Here is a 21136-nt window from a genome sequence, read left to right as displayed (position 1 = left end):
GAGATTCAAAACACTTTAACTGGTTGTGCATTCCTGGCAAGCTTCGCAACAAATAGCTTTGCTTGGATTCCTACCGTTTGACAGATTCATCAAGACCTGTCAGAAATGAAAAAAAAATTGTCGAGCGTACAATAATATAAATTACACCACCTGGGCGAGTTTTCAAAGTTTGCAGAAACCGGCCGTTCCTTGTGTATAAGTAATCACGAAGGAAATATGAATTATCTATTGTTAGCAGTGATATTGAACACGAAATAGTGATGACTCCAACGTACAGCTGGTACTTATTTCTTTATATACATGAGCTGACCTCCGAAATGCATAGTTTATGATCGTAAAAAGAACATGTTGCTATGATACGTTTCCCAGCGCGATAGTTTTCCCCAACCTGTTGCCAATCGCACCCATAACATATACTCTCATGTTCCCTGTATTCTCCCACTAACTCGAACGAATCATCCGGCATAAGTCGAACAACGCTAAAGTTATGATACATGCAACCGCACAGAATGTTATCCGGTTCCCTCTTTGGGTTCGATTGTAAGCGCCAAACACCGCCCTGCAAAGGCTGCTCCGATACACTGCCCTTAAGCTGCCGTTCATCAAAAAGGCGTACATTTTCGTCATAGCTTCCGGTAAGCAGAACATTATGCCGTTCAGCTAAAGACAGCAGAGTGGTGACGCCTGCGGAATGAGTTTTATTTTTACCTTTCCCGAATGGTTCGGTCGGACAACGTATGTCGTGTGCGTACAGAATACAATCATCTCCTCCTGCAAAATAGAACGCCGAAGTAAAGTTTGCATACCGAATTTCTCTTTTAGATAATCATTTTCTTTACCACTATACACGATGTTCTCATTGTGACGACTAAAGGCACAGGTCCACGCCTCGAAACCGTGCACCTTCCATCCGTGGATGGGATGCAGGCCATTTTCAAAACTAAACATTTCCACACAACCGTGTGAGTCGCTAACAACGATCCGTTTCCCATCTGAGCTCCAATCGAGGGCCAACGTCAACAGATTACGATCGTCGCTTTCATTCCCGCGTAGCATTGCCGTAGCTTTGAGCTCGAGCATGGGTTGTCCGGTAGATTCGATTAGCGCGTAGATGGTTAATGTTCCATCTGCTCCAGCTGCAGCTAAATGGTTCTTCACACATGGATTCCATTTCTGATCCAATACGGCCGATCGTTCGATCGTTTGCAGAAGCGTTAGCGAATCGTGTGGAATGTCCACATCGAACCGGTACAATAGTATTCGTCCTTTCCGGTTTGCCGACGACGATTCCTGATCTCGCTCATGTTGATAGGTGCCACACACGAATATGTCTTCCAATCCTTCCTGTGGACACCATTCGACGGAATCGGCAGGTTGTTCGGTATCATAGGACACCAGTGTTTTGATGTTCAATTTGTCCATTTTAACCGTAGGCTGAAATGAGTGGTTTCTATTATTATAAGTTATAATCAGAATTCTTTGCACATCTGACCGGAACTCCACTGCTTGGCCATTCCAACCTTGTTTAGTAGCTTACTTTTGAGTTGACTTTATGCAGATTACATGCAAGAAACACGTTCTCTTCCACAACTTTAAAATCAATCCTTATCAGCGGCAAACCACAACGCAAACCCGAGGCCAAGTTGTCAAGTATTTTTATTTACATTCTTCTCGCTGTGGCGTATTTATAGTTGTTCGTCCGACACTCCGTGCTGGCTGGTTCTTTTGGGATGAAGGTGGATAAATGGTTGTCGCTGAAATACGGAACCGCTCCCGTGATTTGATGTATCCCAGAAAACATCCACGTTTTCATCTTTTACGCGTGGATGCAAGATATTACAGACAGCATGAGAACGCAAAGCTTTACAGATTATAATACCATTTTATTCTACCTTTGCTTATGACGAAAATGACTAGGTTAATTGATTTACCTCGAGAACACAACGCTCGGCTACCAAAGTTGGTTTACTACATACTAAGTGAACTACATTCGAAATGAAATTTTGTCGTGCAGATCATACTGCTTATCGTCCGACCTTTATTCTATCTGTTCTGGGAGCACAGGGTTTGCTAGCGTTTTTATACGATATACGAACACACCTCAACGCTCTTTTATTTGCACATAGTATTCACTTCGTTTGGAATGAAAGATGCATGGCTCTTAGTGTGTGGCTATCTTTTCCCGGAGCACTGTATTTGAGCCTGCATTCCCAACGAAACGTTAACCTAAACCAGTAGGAGGAAATTGGTGAGAAAGTACCTTACATGCAAAATGCCGATTGCCGGTGCGATTGATTGCACACAGTTTGCTTACAAACACAGCTTTCCAAATTATTCTTAATGTAGCGTAAATTAAACACCTTAACGTTACCAAATGTTGCTCATAGCTTAGCTACACGGCTCACTCATCAAGTACGAAGCATTCCGGCAATTACAGGCTCCTATTTGCCTTTGTAATCCGCTTGCGTCGGATGCACAGCACCGGCAGTGGGTGAGAACGTGTAGGGCAGTATGTGGAACTTGTACAGCTCCGGCTGCATGACGTGTGGCGGGCCCGACTGACTGTTGGCGGTCAGAAATTCAGGCGGTTTCAGGTCGGTCCCGTTGAATGGGATGTGTGATGTAGCGTACAGTTGCTCCGGCAGTTGCAACATTTGGCCCGGCTTTTGTGCTATTAGCTTAATGTCTTTCAGGTCCGTCGTGGACAGCGAAACAAGCGATGTTTGCGAGAGCGAATGGGTAGGTTCGAGATTGTACGCCGTGTTGGTCGTCGGTGCATGGCTGAAGCTAACCGTGTCGCCCGGTGTTGATGGGACGCTGAGGCTGGTAGAGCTGGCATTGCTGCTGGACGAGGTACAGGGGGTCGGTAGGCCTAGTTTAGCGGCAACGGCCGCTGCACCACGCTTTTGCCTTGCATACTCCGCCTTTTTTCGCTTCCGTTCGATCCACTGTTCCGGGGATTCATTCAGCAGCCGTTCCTTCGCCTTAGCCGCATTTTTGGCTAACCTTAGCGCCCGTTGGTGGGGGGTTTCGTTTGCCCGCGAAATTCGCATACGTTCAGCCAATTTTGCCAACCGTATTGCGCGCTGTTCCGGTGTTTCCATCGCGCGTCGCAACCGTTCGCGAGCTGCACTACGGGCCCGCCGTATGCTGCGCTCTAGATCAGTCTCATTTTGGCGCCGCAGCCGGTTTCGTTCGGCGTTCTTCGCTAACCGGATCTGATACTCTTCGCCCGATTTACATTCCACATTGCGCTGCATCCGGTTTCGATATTCTTCCTCCGTTTCTGCGGCACGCTTCTTTCGCATCCTTTCCGCGTTCTGTGCCATTCGTTTGCGATACTCGTCCTCCGATTCGGCCGCCCGCTTCTGACGCATACGCTCCGCGTTCCGGGCCAGCCGCTTGGCACGAGCTTCGGGGCTTTCGTGCAAAAACCGTCGTTGGCTTTTGGTCAAACTTTGATGTGTGCTTAGGGTCCGGTCGGTACCGGTGCCGGATTGTGCAACGTTCTGTACTGTTTGCGGTAAAGTGGTCGCAACGACGACGGGTGCTGCTGTGGATGCTGCATACGGGGACACGATTTCCTGCTTAATGTCATTATAGTATGGATTGAGCTGAAAGAATCCATTCATATTTATTAGCTGATGGTCCGTTCACATGCTTGCCTTATGGAACACATTCGCAGCAGTGTACTGCAAACTTTTCCAATGTTGTCAAACGACCGATTGGGGAAAAAACACTCTTCAAAACAACTTTTCTTTTCCGCGTATCGACGATACAAAACAACTGCAGGATGAGCTTTATTTTTAGCGATACAGCAACTGACAGTTCCACTGCGTTTACTGCCACGTGTGGAAGGGTTTGCTTTAATATTAATTTTGTACAGTGCAGTGTATAGTTGTGGGAAAGTTTTTTAGTACGCTTAATTTTAGTAGAAAAATGAATTAAAAAATAAATTACAATTTTAGTTACCGTGATTGAGTAACTATAATCGTCCATTTGATAATTTCCATACATTTCTGCAACCAGTTTTTAGTTTAAATGATAGGCATGACTGGCACTACAGTACAGCATCCTGAAAAGTGTAGGTGGACTTGTACTATTAACATTTGAAAATCGTGTTTCGGATTGGCTAAAACATGGAACGAATGATGAATAAAAAGAGTTGTTTTTGTTCCCGTACCGGTACCGAAAAACTCCTTCAACTCAACCAAAGAACAAGCCTTTGTAATCACCAGTTGTAATCACTGATTCATAAGTTTATTTCTTCGACAGTTCCGCTACTCTAGCATCGCACTGCGATCACCGGATGAATCTCGCTAATATATGCATGTTCACAATAAATGGTAGGACATGGGGCGAGGAGCAAAAGCAACACTTTCCTGTTGTTCGCTGAAACATACATTTATTGTTTCTTTCAGAACGACTAGCAAGTGAGAACAGAAAAACAGATAAAATCGTTCCTGGGGTGTAATGATTGCGCACCCGTTATTAGGAACAGTGGAAGGATACTCCGCTTAGGCGGAAGTATAAGTATGCAAAGGATTAAAATTAAAATACCAAATAACCACACTAATGCATTACACGTTCAATCGATTACTTCGCGTTTAGCGGATAATAAAATGTTCCAATGTACGCTGCTGCGCCCAAATTATTGGCCCAAATGGCTCTGCGACTGATGCAGCAGTTACGGGGTACAGTGCTTCCTACTTGGCTAACTTATTACGAATTTCTCGCGACACATGAAGCATTCAGTATATGGCCCGTATGGCTATCATTGGCGCCAACCATACCGATTATTTGCTTTTGTACGCGCTCGGCTGATCCATGTGCGATGCGGCACCACCCGAAGCGGCCGTGGACGTCGGGAACGGGTACGGCAGTATGTGCAGTTTGTATAGATTGCTGGAACAGTTCGGGTCGGTCTGCATCACCAGGTGTTGCCCGTTCAGCAGCTCGTGTGGTTTTACATCGCCACCGCTAAATATAACCTGCGGTGTGGAATAGATTTGTTCTGGTTGCAACTGCACGGTGCCACCCAGGGTCGCGTGCTTCATGGATGTCCCTTTGCTGGTGTCCTTTGTGCTCAGCACGAACGATGATGCTGTCGCATTGCCCGAGCTACTGGTGGGCTGTGGCCCGCTCGTATGGAGAATCGTTTCCGGTAACGTTGTCGGTGCATGGCCCGGAAAACCGATCGGGATGTGCTGTAAACTGCTGGCGGCGTGACTAACGGTTGTACTGGAGGGTGGCCTTGACGAGACAGACCCATTACCACTACCGCCCATTGCAGCTGCTGCCGCACGTTTCTGGCGCGCATATTCCGCCTTTTTCCGCTTCCGTTCGATCCACTGTTCGGGTGATTCATTTAAGAATCGTTGACGTGCGCGGGCAGCATTCTTCGCCAAACGGGTTGCCCGCTGTTCCGGTGTTTCATTTGCCCGAGCGTAGCGCATCCTTTCGGCCAGCTTGGACAAACGCTCGGCCCGCTGTTCCGGCGTTTCGATCGTTGTCCACAAACGCTCGCGCGTCATACGCATCCGTTCGGCCAGCTTGGCCAATCGCACGGCGCGCTGTTCCGGTGTTTCCATCGCACGTCGCAACCGTTCCCGGGCGGCACTCCGTGCCCGCCTAATGCTTCGCTCCATGTCCGTCTCATTCTGGCGCCTTCTTCGATTGCGTTCGGCATTTTCGGTCAGGCGGCGCCGATACTCGTCGGTCATCTTGAAGGCCGCGTTCCGATCCATTCTCGATCGATATTCTGCCTCCGTTTCGGCTGCTCGTTTTCTTCGCATACGTTCCGCGTTTTCGGCCATACGTTTTCGACTCTGCTCCTCCGTTTCCATTGCCCGTTTCTGGCGCATTCGCTCCGCGTTCCGGGCCAGCCGCTTCTCCCGCGCTTCGTCGCTTTCGTTCAAAAACCTTCGCTGGTTCTTTGTCAAGTGTGAGTGCTTCCTGCTCAGCGGGAGGAGCTCACTAGCGGTGATGCTACCGTCACTAACGAAGATTTGTTGCGATGGTGCTGCTGGCTGCTGGGAACGCTGATGCTGTTGCTGCGGCTGCTGGGTTTGCTGTTGTGTCGGTGCAGCGGCATAAGCATCGTCCGCCTCTTGCTTAAACTCATTGTAATACGTATTGATTTGGAAAAATCCATTCATATTTCGTGGCGATACTCCTCTAACATACCGACACTGGGTGAAACGTTAGAGGAGCTCAAATGTTTTCAAAATAAACCACCTAATAATTCGCACGCCTGGCACAATTCTACTGTCAACTTTTCACTTGCATCCGATCAATAATGCCTTTGCGAATCTTGCATTTATCTTTTTTCCTTTCGGGCTTTCTAGTTTGGACAATTGATCTTTTGCTAAACATTTGCCACAAACTTTTCCCAAACGTGTATACATGCGTGTCCAGTACTCCATCGCCGCAAATGCATCACTTGACAGGCGTCTTTACAGTGCACGCCAGAAAAACAAACAGCATCGCATATTCGGTAAAGTTGCCAATAATCCCTAGCACTAGCACGTTCTGTTTCAAATTACTACAAATACGCGTGTCAGGATTGCTGTGTGATATTTCAAATTCTTTTATTTTACAATTCTTGTTACGAGCTACGAAAGAAACAGGCAATCTTAATTATGATTCGCGTCGAGTTCAGCATACTTCAATCCACGTGCAAGTTCCCACGATGATAAAACATAAAAACAAAAACAATATCAGAACACCCTAATGCACTATTTTGAAAAATTACGATTACGCTCGTATCGTACGCTTCCATCTTAAGCTTATTGTTATAGATAGTTTTATATATATATGTATATTGCCTAAGGTTGTTTTTTCTGTGTGGTTGTTGGTTTGTTGCACATTGCTCAATTGTGGGGTTTGCTGCTGTTCCAGCAAAACATATGCAGTAGCTACACGGTCTAAACAGTTGCTAGTACGTTTTGGTTACGACGTACGAATCCAGAAGAACCTTCATTCACATTTGCCCTTGTACTCCGCATGTCCAGGATGTTGCATACCGGGGCCAGCCGTTGCACCAGGTGGTAGCGAGTAGGGTAGCATATGGAACTTTAGCAGATTGTTCGGACAGGGCAGATCTGGATGTAGCCCAGTCGGGCCTGGATGTTGGGCGCTCGGGAGAAACGCGGACTCGGTTTTTACCTCGTGCTCCATAAATGAAAGGTGTGGCGTGCTGTAGATCTGTTCGGGTTGCTGCGCGTGGTTCGGTTTGGGCGACGCTATCAGCTTGATGTCTTTCACGTCGGGTGGCACTCCATGCCCGAGGTCCGGCACGTAACTATGGCTGTTTGTTACCTGTCCGAAGGACAGGTGGGGCGAAGTGAGTGTGCTGTGTATGGCTGCGTCGTTGCTGCTGCTGCTTCCCGCCGAACTAGTCGTATTGCCATGGCCGCTCCGTTTGCGACGCGCATATTCGGCTTTTTTCCGCTTTCGTTCGATCCACTGTTCGGGCGATTCCTTCAGTAGGCGCTCTTTCGCTTTGGCCGCATTCTTTGCCAACCGTATCGCGCGCTGTTCTGGCGTTTCGTTCGCCCGCGCAATACGCATCCGTTCGGCCAGTTTCGCCAACCTCACAGCCCTCTGTTCCCCAGATTCCATTGCCCGTCGCAACCGTTCCCTTGCCGCACTGCGTGCATGCCGGATGGTACGTTCGAGATCAGTCTCATTTTGTCGCTTCCGCCGATTGCTTTCGGCATTCTTTGCCAACCGTTGGCGGTACTCTTCCTCCGATTCGGTGGCACGTTTCTGGCGCATACGTTCGGCATTGCGCGCTAGGCGACGGGCTCGCGCCTCCTCACTTTCGTTTGCGTACGCTCGGCGCTTTTTCTTCTGGCTGGAAGGTGAGGATTTGTCCGGTCCGGGTAGCAGGCTGGTGGGCGGTACGGGCAGCAAGCTTATCGGTGGCCCGGGAATATCGCTGAGGTCTGTGCGTAGGGGTAGCGTGTAGGAAAGGATGCCCTGTTTGATGTCCGTGTAACAGGCATTCGGTGGCGGATATGGCGCGTTCATTGTGTCGAAATTCAGTCGCAAGCGGTGTTTGTGATCAACTGTCCGACCGAGTTACTGGTAGTTACTTCACAGACTCTGTATCTACTACAGGTGCTACTGCAGAATATTATCCTTCCATCAAACATGTACCATCATGTGTGTAGTTACCTGAACGTTATTCTGCTTAAATCGTTCAACTAGAGATAGCTTTCTGGGGATCGAACATCGAACGGATACGTAAACCTAGTGTGCTGTTGTTTACACTGTCCCTTCATTGCATCGTGGGCACCTGTTTCAACCTGTTCAGAAGAGTAGCATTGTTTTGGATATTTAGACATAAGCAACACTTCGATTCCAGTTGTGCCGAACCACGCGGCGTTCAATGCACTCAACACCGCAGTCCATAGATCCAGCGGTATCGCATCACGGAGACTACGCGACGGTGTTTTGATTCATTAGTTCTTGTAATATTCGCTTCAGCCACTTGCGTGACCAAACATCACGATTGATCGACCTTTTTTGTCAGCACAACTTGGACAACTAAATGTCATGTGGAGTCTACCGCGGACAGGCAATGCACTTTCCTACAGATGTGCTTTGCACTCTACTTACCAATTTATGAAGAGATTACTCGTACTTCTTTCACAAAAATGCGTTCAAAAGTATTCCAAACAACAGTGGCTCGCAGTAAAATTCGCTTATTTTCTTCAATGAAAGCGCATTAGGTTTTTTTCAACGAAGCTATTGTCAAAAGCTTCGCTATTTTTGACGAAACTTTTCGCACGGATAATCCGGACGAGATGGTCGACTTTGTTTATCAACAATCATGTGTTTACAGCTGCAGTTTACGCACTGCACTGATTGTACGAGACAGTGAAAATTATAAAAAATAGCGAGTTGTTTGGAGTTTTTACTGCTCAAAATTTATACAATACGAATGCGGTTTACTTTAAATAAAAAGTACCGCAATGCTCCGCGTCACGAGTTTCGGACATGGAATCTACCATCGAGCAACGCTACGCGATCAAATTCTGCTTCCGCCTGGGCAAGAACACATCGGAAACGTTTGCAATGCTTCAGGAGGCCTTCAAGGATGAGTGTTTGTCCTACTCCCAGGTGAAAAAGTGGTACAAGGCGTTCAAAGAGGGCCGAGAAGCGGTGGCCGACGAACCACGGTCAGGACGCCCGGTCACCTCCCGCATTTACGAGAATGTGCAGCGAGTGCGCGATTTTTTGAACTGTAATCGTCGGTTGAGTATCTGCCAGGTGGCAAATTCACTTAATATTCCGAAATCGACAGTGCATCGAATCATTTCCGAGGACCTATCGAAGCGGAAGGTGTGCGCTAAAGGAGTACGGCCTGGGAACAAAAAGGCTGAGCGCGGAATAGTAACAAATCGCCGCGTCACTTCGACCGCAAAAAGGTCAAATGAGCACATCCAAGAAAACGACAATGCTCCTGGTCTTCTTCGACGCCAAGCGGGTCGTGCAAAGCGAGTTCATACCAAAAGGACAGCGAGCTAACCGCCGCATTCTATCCTTAAATCCTGAGAAGACTGAAAAGAAAGAACTCAAGCAAGCGGAGTGCGACCAACGGCGACTGAAAATTTCACCACGTCATAGCGATCCGTTACACCGTGTTCTTCAAGACCCGATTTTTCCTCGGTGTGGTACAACGCGCATCCTACAGCCCGTACTATTCTCCGATTGGGTGACTCGAATGGAACCAATGGAACAGCCTAACGAGACTTAGATTCAATGAGGATTTATTTTGATTCTCCCTCGATTGAAGACGGCCAAAAGATTGTCAAAGTAAACCTTGAGGACATCTCACCACAGACCTACAAGGACACCTTCTCGGTTCAATATATTGATGCACGAGGCGTTTATTTTGAAGAAGTGTTTGCACTGATCCGATTAATAAAACTGTATGTTCTAAAGAGACTTATTGCGTTTGGGATGAACCCTGTATGCATTTATTTATTCTCCCAACCAGCCCCTACACCACGGTATGGTTTACACAATCGATTGTATATAGTTAAAGGCTACAGAATTGTATCGTCTTTTATTATGCTTGTTAATGTTTTGTAGAAAAAAAACAGAGAGCATTTTTCATCCGCGATGCGATCGTGCCTGCTCTCGCTGCAAAACTTCTGTATACGTGCTGCGCATGCATTAGGTTGTATTTTGGTATACTTCGTTCTTGCACTGCTACTTCCAAATCGGTGTTTCGAGCGAAACGTAAATACACAGTCTATGTTTATTAGCTAAGGCTGCTTTCATCAACTCTATCGTTAACTGATTATACACACCTCCATCTACTGCAGTGTTGGCCCAACCCGACCACAAACATTGCGCTGTATTTGTTTTTTTCTCTCCTTTTTGTACTGTGGATTATGTGTTTAACGTTGCACCGCACCGGCGACATCCGGCCGATGCGACAACGTCGCCCCAGGAAAAGCCAAGGACTGCTTACGAATGCACTTGAAGAATGAGATAGTTGAGTGAGAAACGGCGGAAACCTCGGCTTGGTTGATGTAGTCGTTTTGTTATGTCCCTACGCTTACTGTCTAGCGGATCGTTCCGTTTCTACCAAACACTCCCGAACCAGAATGCGGGCGTGCACTATCAATCGTTTCAACCGTTCCGCTGAATTTCGACTTCCGGAGTACGTCGGACGCAAATCGCGTCCCATCTCCTCAATCACCATCAGCAGCTGAGCGTACTTCGACAGTCCGGCATTGTTGGGGAAGTGATTAAACGTCGTAACCGGGGCCACTAGGTTCGCGGCACTGTTGTTCGAACCGACGGTTAATGCTAGCGCACCCGACGAACCATCGTTGACCGAAGAGGACACAGTGCTATGATGGTTGTGGTTGCTGCTGCTGCGATGGTTAACCTGCGGCGTTATCGTAATGTTGGCCGTATTGTTGTAGTTGCTGCTACTGCTGCTGCTGCTCCCGGTGTTGTGATTCGAATGTGCATTCTTTATCATCGGTATCGGTGTGACCGTCACGTCCGTGAGCTTCGATTCAACGGCCTGTATATCGACGTAGTCCATCGTCAAATGGCGGAGCGTTTTATTGTTGGGCTTCACAAATAACTAAACAATCCAATACGCGGGCACAGACAGCGCGCAGTAAGCCGAAGAGAAAAGAACTAAAACAATTACCTATTGACAGATAAATGCATAAATGCAATCGATGCACTGCTATGCGTAAATTGGGGGATTGTCACACAGGACGAAAACAAGCCAAATGGAAAAGGAGAATGACAGCTCCAAGCCCCTTTCCTGGCCCGGTTATTGTCAATCAATTAAATGTCATTTTATTTTTAAATCATACGTTAGCCAAACCCCACGGGTGGTCACTTTACTGCTTTGTGTTTCGGTCACCGAATCATATGCATTTGGGATCCAAACCGAAGGGCTTACTTACTTATCAAGCGCTACAACAGCTTCGCGATTTTGGCATGCGTCAGGAGTCCTCCAAACCGTTCACGGTCGAACGCCGTCGTCGCTTATGCATAATTCTGGCCATTCTGGTTCTCAACGTCATCACTTCATCTCAATTTGGCCTACAACTCCAAATTTGGACGACTTAAAAGCACTTTACAAGTTGCGTCGTCCGGTCTCATTCTCATGACACACCATACAGTGGACCCTGACCCTCGCTTGAATCGAACCGCTGACCAGGATAGGAGACGGTCCAGAATGCAAGAATATCGCTTGCAAGTGCAACAGTCATTGCAGATGATCGCCCAGAATTGAAAAATATTGCATTCAAACCCTACGCAAAAGGCGCATAGTAAACTGATAACGTCGAATAGCCCTGATCGATCTTACGTTGCTAACCTAGTTGGAAGACGATCAGTTGATAAGGTCGAAACAAGGCCTGTGCCTAGCAATAGGAGCTTACGTTGCTTTGTGAAAGTGAAAGTGGAAGCATACAATTTTCGTTTCATTTGCGATCGAAATATCAACGATTCATTTATTTGTTATCCTATGCGTATATATATATTTGTTACTCTTCCTCCTTACGATCCCATTTTATGTGATCTCAAAACACCCTTCAATGAAACGTGTGTAGCCAAATTTAATGATGGAATAGTCGCAGATTGGTGTGCACCATCACGATGTCGTGTTCGTTGCATGCCTCGATCACACCCGCATCGTTCGTCGAACCGGACGGGCTCGCAATGTACGACACGCCGCTCAGCTTCGCCCGGTCCACATTGTCCCGGAACGGGAAGAACGCATCCGAACCGAGCGAAACGCCCGTCAGCTGACGCGTCCACTTGTCCTTATCGTCCACCGTTAGCGGTGCCGGTACCTTCTCGAGCATTGCCTCAAACTGCGCCACCGGCATATCCTTACCAACCGTCCCATTCACGTAGTTATCGATCGCGTTCGAAACTTCCGCCCGCTTAACACCCTTCCGGAACTGCATGCCGGTTACGCGAGGATGCTGGCGCAACCACCAGTTATCGGCCTTGTCACCGGCCAGGCGCGTACAATGAATGCGTGACTGCTGTCCCGCACCGATTCCAACCACCTGCCCATCCTTGGCGTAACAGACGGAGTTGCTCTGGGTGTATTTGAGCGCGATCGTGGCCACGATCAAATCGCGCAACGCACCCTCCGGTAGCGTTTTGTTCTTGGTGACAATGTTCGTGAACAGTGCCTTGTTAATGTCAGCATCGTTGCGACGTTGCTCGAGCTGCAGCCCGAACAGTGTTTTGCGCTCGACCGGACTCGGTTCGTACGTAGGATCGATCTGCAACACACAGTACGAACCATTCTTCTTCTTGCGCAGTACGTCGAGCGCTTCCTCCGTGTAGCCCGGCGCAATGATACCGTCCGATACTTCGCGCGAAATGATCTTGGCCGTGGCAAGATCGCACGTATCGGACAGTGCAACGAAATCACCGAACGACGACATACGGTCGGCACCGCGGGCACGTGCGTACGCCGTGGCTAGCGGTGTTAGACTTTCGTACATATCGTCCACCATGCACAGTTTGGCCTGGTCGAGCGTCAGTGGCACACCGACCGCTGCACCAGCAGGGGACACGTGCTTGAAGCTGGTCGCTGCCGGCAGACCGAGCGCACGCTTCAGCTCTCGCACCAACTGCCAACCATTCAGGGCATCGCACAGATTAATAAAGCCCGGTGACGCGTTAACCACCTTCAGCGGTAACCGTTCCAGCGTGGTAAAGATCTGCGCCGGTTTCTGGTGCGGGTTCATACCGTAGCGCAGGTTCAGCTGCGACACACTGGCCGAGTACTGTTTGCGGAAGTAGTCGGAAATGATCGCATCATATTCGGCGGTGTGTGTAAATGCTTTGAGCGCTAGCACCTGCCGGGTCGCGGGTGTCGTATCACCGTGCTGCCGGATCTCGTCCAACACCTTCGGATAATCCTTTGGATCGCACAGCACCGTGACGCGCTGATGATTTTTGGCAGCGGCCCGCAACAAAGTTACCCCACCGATATCGATGTTTTCCACCGCATCCGCAATCGTCACGTCCGGCTTGGAGATGGTCAACCCGAACGGGTACAGATTGCACACAACGATCTGGGCCAGCTCGTAACTCTGCTGCTTCATGTCCCGCTGGTCGGATTCGGTCATACGCGCTAAAATACCGGCATGCACTGCGGGGTGAAGGGTTTTCACGCGCCCGCCAAGCATCTCCGGTGCACCGGTAATGTCCGAAACATCGCGCACCGGAAGACCCTGGTCGCGGATCGCTTTCGCAGTACCGCCGCTAGCCACCAGCTTCAGGCCGAGTTCGTTTAATGCCTTGGCAAACTCCACCAGCCCGGACTTGTCCGACACACTTACGAGAGCTGGAAATGAAACCAAATTAGAATTATCCGAACGATTTGCAAAGCACGTGAGCCGCCGACGATCACTTACCAATTTTTCCACTAGCCATGGTGCTGTATCGTTTCCAACCTTTCAGTACCGAAGTTGCGCGTAGACTGATCACCGAGACCCACAAACGGAACGCTGGAAACGGCAAGAATCGATCGATAACATGATCCGTACAAAAACAATCAACACCCGGAACGCTGATAAGGCGCCCTCGTTGGATGCCTCAGCGTAATAGGGGGTACTGCGTTACTAACGGAGAACCTTGCCGGAGAGATGGTTCCAGCATTCGCTGACTGATTTTTCCCAAGGCGACAGTGCCAATAGTGATAGGAACTAAATGAAGCTTACGAAGCTAAGCCGCCAGGAGGTCAATTTTGGAGGTTATGGGTTTGTTTGTTGTAATAGGGATGAAAAAGGGCGCACACACACACACATCTTGAAGCAGGTCACGCTTTTTACAAACAAGGACGTGTAATACAAATCAACTGATCGTGATTGTTTTACTCACTTGCTTTGAGATGAAGATGGTTGTTTAACTTGGAGATCACACAAAATTAAAACTCGACAGAAAGTACGAAACAAGCTCACGCAAGAGGTTGCTAAACAATCTGCAGCACAGCGTAAAAATCACACCACACACACGTTTCCTCGGTACTCACGGCAGCCGGCAAAAGAAGCAAATGTTTGTCGTTTCCAGCACATGGATCTACAACCGGTTTGATTGGTGAGGTTAATTTACGCAATGCTAATGCCGCGAACCTCGTAGGCAATCAGACAATTGAAGCACGTTTCTTTCTCTCTCTCTCTCTCCCTTTCCATTAGATGCACGATCATAATCATTCACGATCGCTAAGAACTTCGCGCGTATTTCGCCCAGTGCTGTATTTGTAGTGGTATCAGGGATCATTTTACCCGGTACGATAAAGGTCCGCACAACAAAAGACGCAAACACACACACGCAATGCAAAGGGTGTCCGCCGTATATTCTTCTACAGATTCAATAGATTCTCCTGTTCTGAAGCGCAGTACCCCGATTGCAGTTATTGAGACTCAGGGAAACTGTGGCCAGAACTTGATCAGTAGCGTCCTGGGAAGGGTTGAATCACTTTCATTTTAAAGATACTTGAAGGACTGGCTGCAACAAAAAGGGCACTAGAAAATTGAAGATATTGAAGACGAATCCGTATTTGCATTAGTTGAGTTAATATTGAGTTGTCGGGATTCATTAACATGCATCATCGTCAATCTAGTTGTTTTCTTATGCTCTTTAAAATCACCACGTGGTGGTGGTATTGCTTTCGCCAAATGGTTGCTATGGTAACAAGCGGCATATGTTTGGTTTGAAATTCTTGTTACTGTTAAGTTTGAAATTCGTAAATTAGAGCAAACAGAGAATTTTAAGCTTCATTTAAAGCCAGAATCCATCAAAACAACGTACACTCGTCTATTTCATATTCAACTCAGCCGATGGCCGAAATAAAAAACGTCCCAGTTTCCTTATCGATCACAGGTGAATTATCATATGATCATACTGGGTTTCACAAGGTTAAAATTAGCAATCAAAAGAGCATTACGGTTTGATAATGTTACGTTTTATTTCACTTCTTTTTCTATCTTCTGTTTTTCTTTTGTTGTTTATTAAAACTATTTTCGCTTCTAGCTGTTCTTGTAGTTGTTTGTTCGTGCAAAAAAAAACAGGAAATATATTTTAATAGTCTTTTCTTTTTCTTGTTCATATACAATTCCTGAATGGCAATCATTCAAATGGTGCAGAGCAAAACAAAGTATAAATTGCACTTGAACACAATCACGATGTAACGAAAATGCGCAAAAGAGGCAAAACAAACGTACATGGAGGGAAATTACTAACTCTTAATCATACAATAAGGAGTGTTTTCGACTTTAGTAGTGCTTTTGTTTGTTTGTGATTCGGGCACTTCGATCTGAATCGATCGAACGATCGGATGGACAATAAAATTTGTCCTTCCGGAGTGTTGTTGTTCGTCACATGCTGCCTACTGCTCTGTGTTTGCTATGCCCGTTGATCTTTCGGTTGAATTGAACCTTCTTCAGAGTGTCCCATCCCAGCAAACGGGACGGCCACGAATGGGAAGCAGCAGCTCATCAGTCCTCAGTGTTTGTCCTGCGCTATTCTAGGATCCTTACGTTACAATTCACACATACACGCACACACATGCATCTGTATATCACTTACATACAATAGAATACACACGTACACACATTTACTTTCCCTTCAGTCATACAATGATGCGGCCACATCATCCACGTGTCGCGCGGTTCGATTGTCCGTCGGTTTGAGGCCTTGGCTTACAGCTCGTCATGTTCGCCATCGGCATCGATGGACTCTTCTTCTTCATCCGCACCGGCCGCTTCGTCTCCGGCCGGTTCGTCCACGAACACTTCCTGCTCGGGCTGCTCGTCCAGCGATACACCCAACGTTTGGCGCATCATGCGCTCGATGCTGTCGGCAAAGTCGGCCGTTTCCGGAATCTGGAAGCCCGATCGTAGTGTGGCCGTGTTGAACATCAGCACTGCCATATCCTTCGCGACGAGATCGTCCGTGTCCACTTCGACGCGGCGCAACAGTTCACGCATCAGCGGATGACGCGGATTGATTTCGAGCGTTTTCTTCTGATTCAGGTAGTAGTGGCGTTGAGGGTCGTCCGTTTTCTGGTGCGCATTGGCCAGTGCCAATCGTTCCATGTTGCCGGTCCAGCCAAACATCGATGCGACCAGTGCGCAGGGCGAGTTGGCGAGTCGTTCGGACAGCTGGGCTTTGGCAATCTTGTCCTTCAGCGCGACATCGTTCAACCACTTCAGCAGTGGCTCGTACTCTGTCTTCAACTCTTCGAACCGTGCCTTCGATTCTTCCGATTCGTTCAGCGTGAAACCCTCCTTCGCGACGTTCTGGAACCGCTTGCCATCAAACTCGGGAAGCGCCGAAATGCTGTACTCATCGACGGCCTCCACCAGGAAGAGCACTTCGTATCCGCGCGACAGCAAACGTTCAACGAACGGCGACTTTTCAATCTCGGCACGGTTCGGACCGGCAATGAAGTAGATGTTGTCCTGTTTGGGCTTCATGCGGGTCACATAGTCCGATAGGCTGGTGAACTCCTTGTTCTTCGTCGAGGACGACTGGAACCGGAGCAGTTTGGCCAACCGCGATCGATTGCTCGGATCCTCCATGATGCCCAGCTTAATGTTGGTGGAGTACTCCTTCCAGAACTTCTCGTACTGCTCCTTGTCGATCTTCTTGATCATGTCGAGCGCCTTGCGGACCAGCTTCTTCTTGATCACCTTGATCAGTTTGTGCTGCTGGAGCGTTTCACGTGACACGTTCAGCGGCAGATCGTCCGAATCGACCACACCACGGATAAAGTTCAGATAATTCGGCATCATGTCGTTAAACTCGTCCGTAATGAACACCCGACGCACGTACAGCTTGATGTTGTCCGCCTTCGAGCCGTACTTGTTGAAACTTTCCGACGGTTGCACCTTCGGGACGAACAGTAGCGATTTGAACGTGACCTCTCCTTCCGCGATGAAGTGCGTTTGGGTGAGCGGTTCCGACGTGTCCTTGGTGAGGCTCTTGTAGAACTCGGTGTACTCTTCATCCGTCACTTCGCTCACCTTGCGCGTCCAGATGGGTTTGCTGTCGTTCATGATCTCCCAGTTCCAGACCGTTTTCTTCACCTTCTTCGTCTTCGGTTTATCACTGTCGGTCGTCTCTTCCTCCTCGACCTTCACGTCCTCCTCTTCGTCTGTGCTGTCTTCCTTCGTGTCGGCCGGCTTTTCGGTGGCTTCCTCCTCGACGGCTACCTCCTCCTCCACCTCCTTGCTCGTCCACATGTAGATCGGGAAGTTAATGAACTGCGAGTATTTCTTGATCAGCTGCTTGACCGTATCGTCCTCCAGGAAGTCGAGAGCCTCCTCCTTCAGATGCAACGAGACCTGGGAACCACGCTCCAGGGTGTTACCGCGCGGATCTTCCACAATACTGAAGCTGGCCGCATCCGACTCCCAGATGTACTGTTTGTCATCGTTGTGCTTCGTCGTCACAACGACCCGGTCGGCCACGAGGAACGCCGAGTAGAAACCGACACCGAACTGACCGATCATATCGTTCACATCCTGCCCGTCGGCCTTGTCCTTCTCCTGCATCTTTGATAGGAAATCAGCCGTGCCAGACTTTGCGATCGTACCCAAATTGTTCACCAGATCCTGCTTCGTCATACCGATACCGGTATCGATGATGTGCAGCACCTTGCCCTCCTTGTCCGCCTTGATCTTTACTTCCAGATTGCGATTACTGTCCAGCACCGACGGATCGGTTAGCGAGAGTAGACGGATCTTGTCCAGTGCATCCGATGCGTTCGAGATCAACTCGCGCAGGAAAATTTCCTTATTGCGATACAGCGAGTTAATGATCAGCTTCATCATCCGGTTCACCTCCGCCTGGAAGGTAAACTTTTCCGACTTTTCCCGCAGTTCCTTGATCTGGGCCACGTTGAGACCGTCCAGTTTAATAGCTTCCTCTTCACGCTTGACCGCCTCCGCATCGGTTCGTGAGCCTTCCTTCGAGGCGCCGAGATTATTGTCCACCCTTGGCAGTGTGTCATCATCGTCATCGGCTTCCGCACGTACGTGGTGAATTCCTGCAACACAGATTAATCCCCTTGTTAGATCCACGTCAACACAAACCGGATGGTGGCGATTGACGAGCGCAAGATTACAACCATCGAGCATCATCTCGAATGTTCGATAGGCCACGTACACCGAGATGGTGGTTCCAATGGCGACGTTTCGTCCGACTTACCTGACACCAGGAACACACCCAGTACTAGAAGTAGCAAGTACTTCATAGTGACACGGTTGCACAAACTACTCTTTCACGCACAATCACAGACAAAACCGATGTCCACCGGAATCGACAGGGAATGGAAAATCGCCGTCGGTATGTAACTGTCCGAGCTACACGGTAAAGCCGCTGCTTCGACGGTTTGCAAACGAATACACCTTGCGGTACAGAACGCCGCTGTCAAATAAACGATAAACGAAGCCATCGTCCGTAGTCGTACCCACACGCTGGGTCGCCAACGCCAACATGCTACCCTGCTTGCTCTGCTTTGATGAAGCGCATGACGTCAGAGTAGTCTGCGCTTTGGCAGTGCACGGTATGGGACGACCTCCTTACGTGGTGCTTTCAAGAATATTTGGCGATTCCTGATTGGTCCAAATCATACTTCTGACGTTAGGGTGCATTTACACTGTGCAAAGCCATAAGCGAGATTGAGTCTCGCGGATTTTGCACTGCAAAACATTTACAGGATATTTCCAATCTTCTTCTTTATATAAACTATATAAGATTATCTACAAAAGGAAAGTGTATGCAAATTGAGCACTCGATGTTCATTAAAATAATTTAACGATTTCGTATATGAGGCACCAAATAATTCAATCTCCAAATAAAATATTACACAAAAATTGTTTACAAAAACAAATAAAACAATTGAATGTAAAAAAGAAACAATGGAATGTAAAAAAGAAACAATGAACATGCACAACTTCTTTATAAAATATTTTGATGTTGACTAAGTGACTTTTCGATCCGGTTTTGATTGTGCAAGCGCCACTACACCTAAGGGCTCATGAACAACACTCAAAAACCGCCCTGCTTTCATTGTGCAATTTGCCATGCGTAAGCTAAAACAGAAAGCCGTAGTTTGATTATTTTTAATGAAATCTCTATATTGTTTGATTTAAAAATTGTTTTCCATTCAATTCAATCTAGATTTCAGCCCACAACCAGCGTCGTTTAGTACCCCTTCGTTTGCCTAACAGTCGGGGAACTTTATATCGGTTCCGTTCAAATTGCGCTCTGTCCAATCGCTAATCCGTCGTTTGATATCCTTTGTCAGCTCTTCCGCATTGCCATGAACCTGACCATTACGAACGAATCCCTGTTCGCCACTGTTCAGAATGCCAACCGCCTTTAGCTCCTCGCACGTGACCGATTTGTTATTGCGGAAGTTACGTATGTCCAGATGTGTGCACATGGTGTCGATTTGCTGATCGGTGAAACTTTTGCCCAGAAAGGCGGCCGTCTTTCGGATGGTGGCAGGCAGATTACGTTTCATGTCCTCGTAGTACATGAACAGTACGTTTTCACGGTCCTTCTCAGCCCAACCTTCCTTGATGTGGGTCCAGTACGGTGACCAGGGAGCTAAAAGAAGATTGATTAATATATATCTTTGGAAAAGAAAATAAGGGAAGCAGTAAACTTACTCAAACCCTTCTCAAAATAGTTGTAAAACGTCTCGAAATCACCAACGTATCCCTGAGTCCGGTACAAACGATTGAGATGGTAGTAGGACACAACCACATCGGAAGGGTTTCGTGCGACATAGATGATCTGCGAGCGAGAAAAGGGGGTTTTTCAGACATTCGATCGCATTTGATGTTGTAATGCACATTCTTCACCTTGGCCTTCTTCTCAAACACGCTCGGCGGTAGCAGGGACATGGGCAGATGAGTTTTAATGTAACGTGGAGTCTTCATTTCCGACAGCATCAGACCAGCCGGTTGGGAAATCTGTTCAAGAAACTCCATATTTTTAGCGTCGTGCTCGTTTTCCTTCAGAAATACTGCCTTCATTTCATCGTGCACAAACAGGTGAAATCTGTAGGAAATTGGTTTGGTATTAATTTGCTGGTCAATCTTGTGAGCCATGGTACTTACTCTAGAAAGGGAAATCTCTGCGTCAACGGAATGCTTTTGGCGGTGTCAAAGTCAAGTTCGTTGCATATCAACCAAACCATCTCCTGTGTCCAGGTTGTTCCGGACCGTGGAAAAGTGACGATCTGGTGATCACAAATATTGTTCGATGTAATTTGAATCGCTGAACTTAGCCCATTTGTTCACAAATCAATATTTACCCACGTATCGTCTGCTCGTGCCTCGAACGAGTACAAACTTTCCGCATACTGTTTGAAGCGAGATGGGAAAAACCATTGCTTTTCTCCCACTTGAACAAACCCGGTACGCTCGCCTAAAACAGTAAAAGAATATCATTGTTCAAAAATGATCACGCCCTACAAAATGTAACAAACCATGGAAATCTTTCAGCAACTGTTCGTTCTGTTCGGGCTCCACAAAGTCTATACTGTAGGGGAAAGACATCTCGAAACTGGCAGCTTTAATCGAGTAGACACCAGTCCCAAGGT

At 47.8% G+C, this 21136-nt stretch overlaps 9 protein-coding genes across 11 annotated transcripts; 1 reads left to right on the top strand and 8 right to left on the bottom strand.

Moving 5' to 3' along the window:
- Positions 1-272: 272 nt before the first annotated feature.
- On the bottom strand, positions 273-1614 carry LOC128303387 (diphthine methyltransferase). 2 transcript variants are annotated; one of them, XM_053040334.1, is made up of 3 exons: positions 1538-1614; positions 840-1434; positions 273-771 (listed from the first exon to the last, which is right to left on the bottom strand). In XM_053040334.1, the coding sequence occupies exons 2-3, from the start codon at positions 1420-1422 to the stop codon at positions 293-295; spliced, it is 1062 nt and encodes a 353-aa protein (XP_052896294.1). In that variant the 5' UTR covers positions 1423-1434; positions 1538-1614; the 3' UTR covers positions 273-292. The 2 variants fall into 2 exon arrangements, with proteins under 2 accessions (XP_052896294.1, XP_052896287.1); XM_053040327.1 differs by having other exon boundaries at positions 840-1450; positions 1538-1596.
- Positions 1615-1902: 288 nt separating this feature from the next.
- Positions 1903-3804, bottom strand: LOC128296797 (uncharacterized). Its single transcript, XM_053032282.1, has one exon. The coding sequence runs from the start codon at positions 3630-3632 to the stop codon at positions 2442-2444; it is 1191 nt and encodes a 396-aa protein (XP_052888242.1). The 5' UTR covers positions 3633-3804; the 3' UTR covers positions 1903-2441.
- Positions 3805-4259: 455 nt separating this feature from the next.
- On the bottom strand, positions 4260-6334 carry LOC128310494 (golgin subfamily A member 6-like protein 22). Its single transcript, XM_053047144.1, has one exon. The coding sequence runs from the start codon at positions 6156-6158 to the stop codon at positions 4797-4799; it is 1362 nt and encodes a 453-aa protein (XP_052903104.1). The 5' UTR covers positions 6159-6334; the 3' UTR covers positions 4260-4796.
- A 230-nt stretch (positions 6335-6564) lies between these two features.
- On the bottom strand, positions 6565-8760 carry LOC128310716 (uncharacterized protein C05D11.13-like). The gene is made up of 2 exons (XM_053047421.1): positions 8626-8760; positions 6565-8312 (listed from the first exon to the last, which is right to left on the bottom strand). The coding sequence occupies exon 2, from the start codon at positions 8032-8034 to the stop codon at positions 6979-6981; it is 1056 nt and encodes a 351-aa protein (XP_052903381.1). The 5' UTR covers positions 8035-8312; positions 8626-8760; the 3' UTR covers positions 6565-6978.
- Positions 8761-9000: 240 nt separating this feature from the next.
- Positions 9001-9767, top strand: LOC128296707 (protein GVQW3-like). Its single transcript, XM_053032177.1, has one exon. The coding sequence runs from the start codon at positions 9007-9009 to the stop codon at positions 9535-9537; it is 531 nt and encodes a 176-aa protein (XP_052888137.1). The 5' UTR covers positions 9001-9006; the 3' UTR covers positions 9538-9767.
- Positions 9768-9922: 155 nt separating this feature from the next.
- Positions 9923-11147, bottom strand: LOC128296708 (uncharacterized). Its single transcript, XM_053032178.1, has one exon. The coding sequence runs from the start codon at positions 11072-11074 to the stop codon at positions 10577-10579; it is 498 nt and encodes a 165-aa protein (XP_052888138.1). The 5' UTR covers positions 11075-11147; the 3' UTR covers positions 9923-10576.
- Positions 11148-11984: 837 nt separating this feature from the next.
- LOC128309870 (bifunctional purine biosynthesis protein ATIC) lies at positions 11985-14620 on the bottom strand. Of its 2 annotated transcripts, none has more exons than XM_053046356.1 (3): positions 14398-14620; positions 13932-14024; positions 11985-13861 (listed from the first exon to the last, which is right to left on the bottom strand). In XM_053046356.1, the coding sequence occupies exons 2-3, from the start codon at positions 13948-13950 to the stop codon at positions 12108-12110; spliced, it is 1773 nt and encodes a 590-aa protein (XP_052902316.1). In that variant the 5' UTR covers positions 13951-14024; positions 14398-14620; the 3' UTR covers positions 11985-12107. The 2 variants fall into 2 exon arrangements, with proteins under 2 accessions (XP_052902316.1, XP_052902315.1); XM_053046355.1 differs by having other exon boundaries at positions 14549-14592.
- An 839-nt stretch (positions 14621-15459) lies between these two features.
- LOC128309408 (endoplasmin) lies at positions 15460-18942 on the bottom strand. The gene is made up of 2 exons (XM_053045784.1): positions 18730-18942; positions 15460-18568 (listed from the first exon to the last, which is right to left on the bottom strand). Exons 1-2 carry the CDS (start codon positions 18773-18775, stop codon positions 16218-16220), a joined length of 2397 nt encoding a protein of 798 aa, XP_052901744.1. The 5' UTR covers positions 18776-18942; the 3' UTR covers positions 15460-16217.
- An 805-nt stretch (positions 18943-19747) lies between these two features.
- Positions 19748-21104, bottom strand: LOC128297836 (sulfotransferase 1C4). Its single transcript, XM_053033539.1, has 6 exons — positions 21023-21104; positions 20849-20961; positions 20652-20773; positions 20394-20592; positions 20199-20325; positions 19748-20136 (listed from the first exon to the last, which is right to left on the bottom strand). Exons 1-6 carry the CDS (start codon positions 21090-21092, stop codon positions 19748-19750), a joined length of 1020 nt encoding a protein of 339 aa, XP_052889499.1. The 5' UTR covers positions 21093-21104.
- Between the last annotated feature and the right edge of the window lie 32 nt (positions 21105-21136).

This window comes from Anopheles moucheti, chromosome 2, assembly GCF_943734755.1.
Source record: "Anopheles moucheti chromosome 2, idAnoMoucSN_F20_07, whole genome shotgun sequence".
In the NCBI taxonomy this organism is placed as follows: Eukaryota; Metazoa; Arthropoda; class Insecta; order Diptera; family Culicidae; genus Anopheles; species Anopheles moucheti.
This window is presented reverse-complemented; position numbering and strand designations above follow the sequence as displayed.

Excerpts from the sequence above, each read along its gene's own strand:
- LOC128303387 (XM_053040334.1), bottom strand. The coding sequence starts at position 1,422 with ATGGACAAATTGAACATCAAAACACTGGTGTCCTATGATACCGAACAA. Across the intron at positions 772-839 it reads TGAGAACATCGTGTATAGTG|GAGGAGATGATTGTATTCTG; the intron begins GTAAAGAAAATG and ends TCTATTTTGCAG.
- LOC128296797 (XM_053032282.1), bottom strand. The coding sequence starts at position 3,632 with ATGAATGGATTCTTTCAGCTCAATCCATACTATAATGACATTAAGCAG.
- LOC128310494 (XM_053047144.1), bottom strand. The coding sequence starts at position 6,158 with ATGAATGGATTTTTCCAAATCAATACGTATTACAATGAGTTTAAGCAA.
- LOC128310716 (XM_053047421.1), bottom strand. The coding sequence starts at position 8,034 with ATGAACGCGCCATATCCGCCACCGAATGCCTGTTACACGGACATCAAA.
- LOC128296707 (XM_053032177.1), top strand. The coding sequence starts at position 9,007 with ATGGAATCTACCATCGAGCAACGCTACGCGATCAAATTCTGCTTCCGC.
- LOC128296708 (XM_053032178.1), bottom strand. The coding sequence starts at position 11,074 with ATGGACTACGTCGATATACAGGCCGTTGAATCGAAGCTCACGGACGTG.
- LOC128309870 (XM_053046355.1), bottom strand. The coding sequence starts at position 14,591 with ATGTGCTGGAAACGACAAACATTTGCTTCTTTTGCCGGCTGCC. Across the intron at positions 14,025-14,548 it reads TGCTTCTTTTGCCGGCTGCC|CGTTCCGTTTGTGGGTCTCG; the intron begins GTGAGTACCGAG and ends TGCCGTTTCCAG. Across the intron at positions 13,862-13,931 it reads CATGGCTAGTGGAAAAATTG|CTCTCGTAAGTGTGTCGGAC; the intron begins GTAAGTGATCGT and ends TTTCATTTCCAG.
- LOC128309408 (XM_053045784.1), bottom strand. The coding sequence starts at position 18,775 with ATGAAGTACTTGCTACTTCTAGTACTGGGTGTGTTCCTGGTGTCAG. Across the intron at positions 18,569-18,729 it reads GGGTGTGTTCCTGGTGTCAG|GAATTCACCACGTACGTGCG; the intron begins GTAAGTCGGACG and ends TCTGTGTTGCAG.
- LOC128297836 (XM_053033539.1), bottom strand. The coding sequence starts at position 21,092 with ATGTCTTTCCCCTACAGTATAGACTTTGTGGAGCCCGAACAGAACGAA. Across the intron at positions 20,962-21,022 it reads GTTGCTGAAAGATTTCCATG|GCGAGCGTACCGGGTTTGTT; the intron begins GTTTGTTACATT and ends TTACTGTTTTAG. Across the intron at positions 20,137-20,198 it reads CTATTTTGAGAAGGGTTTGA|CTCCCTGGTCACCGTACTGG; the intron begins GTAAGTTTACTG and ends ATCTTCTTTTAG.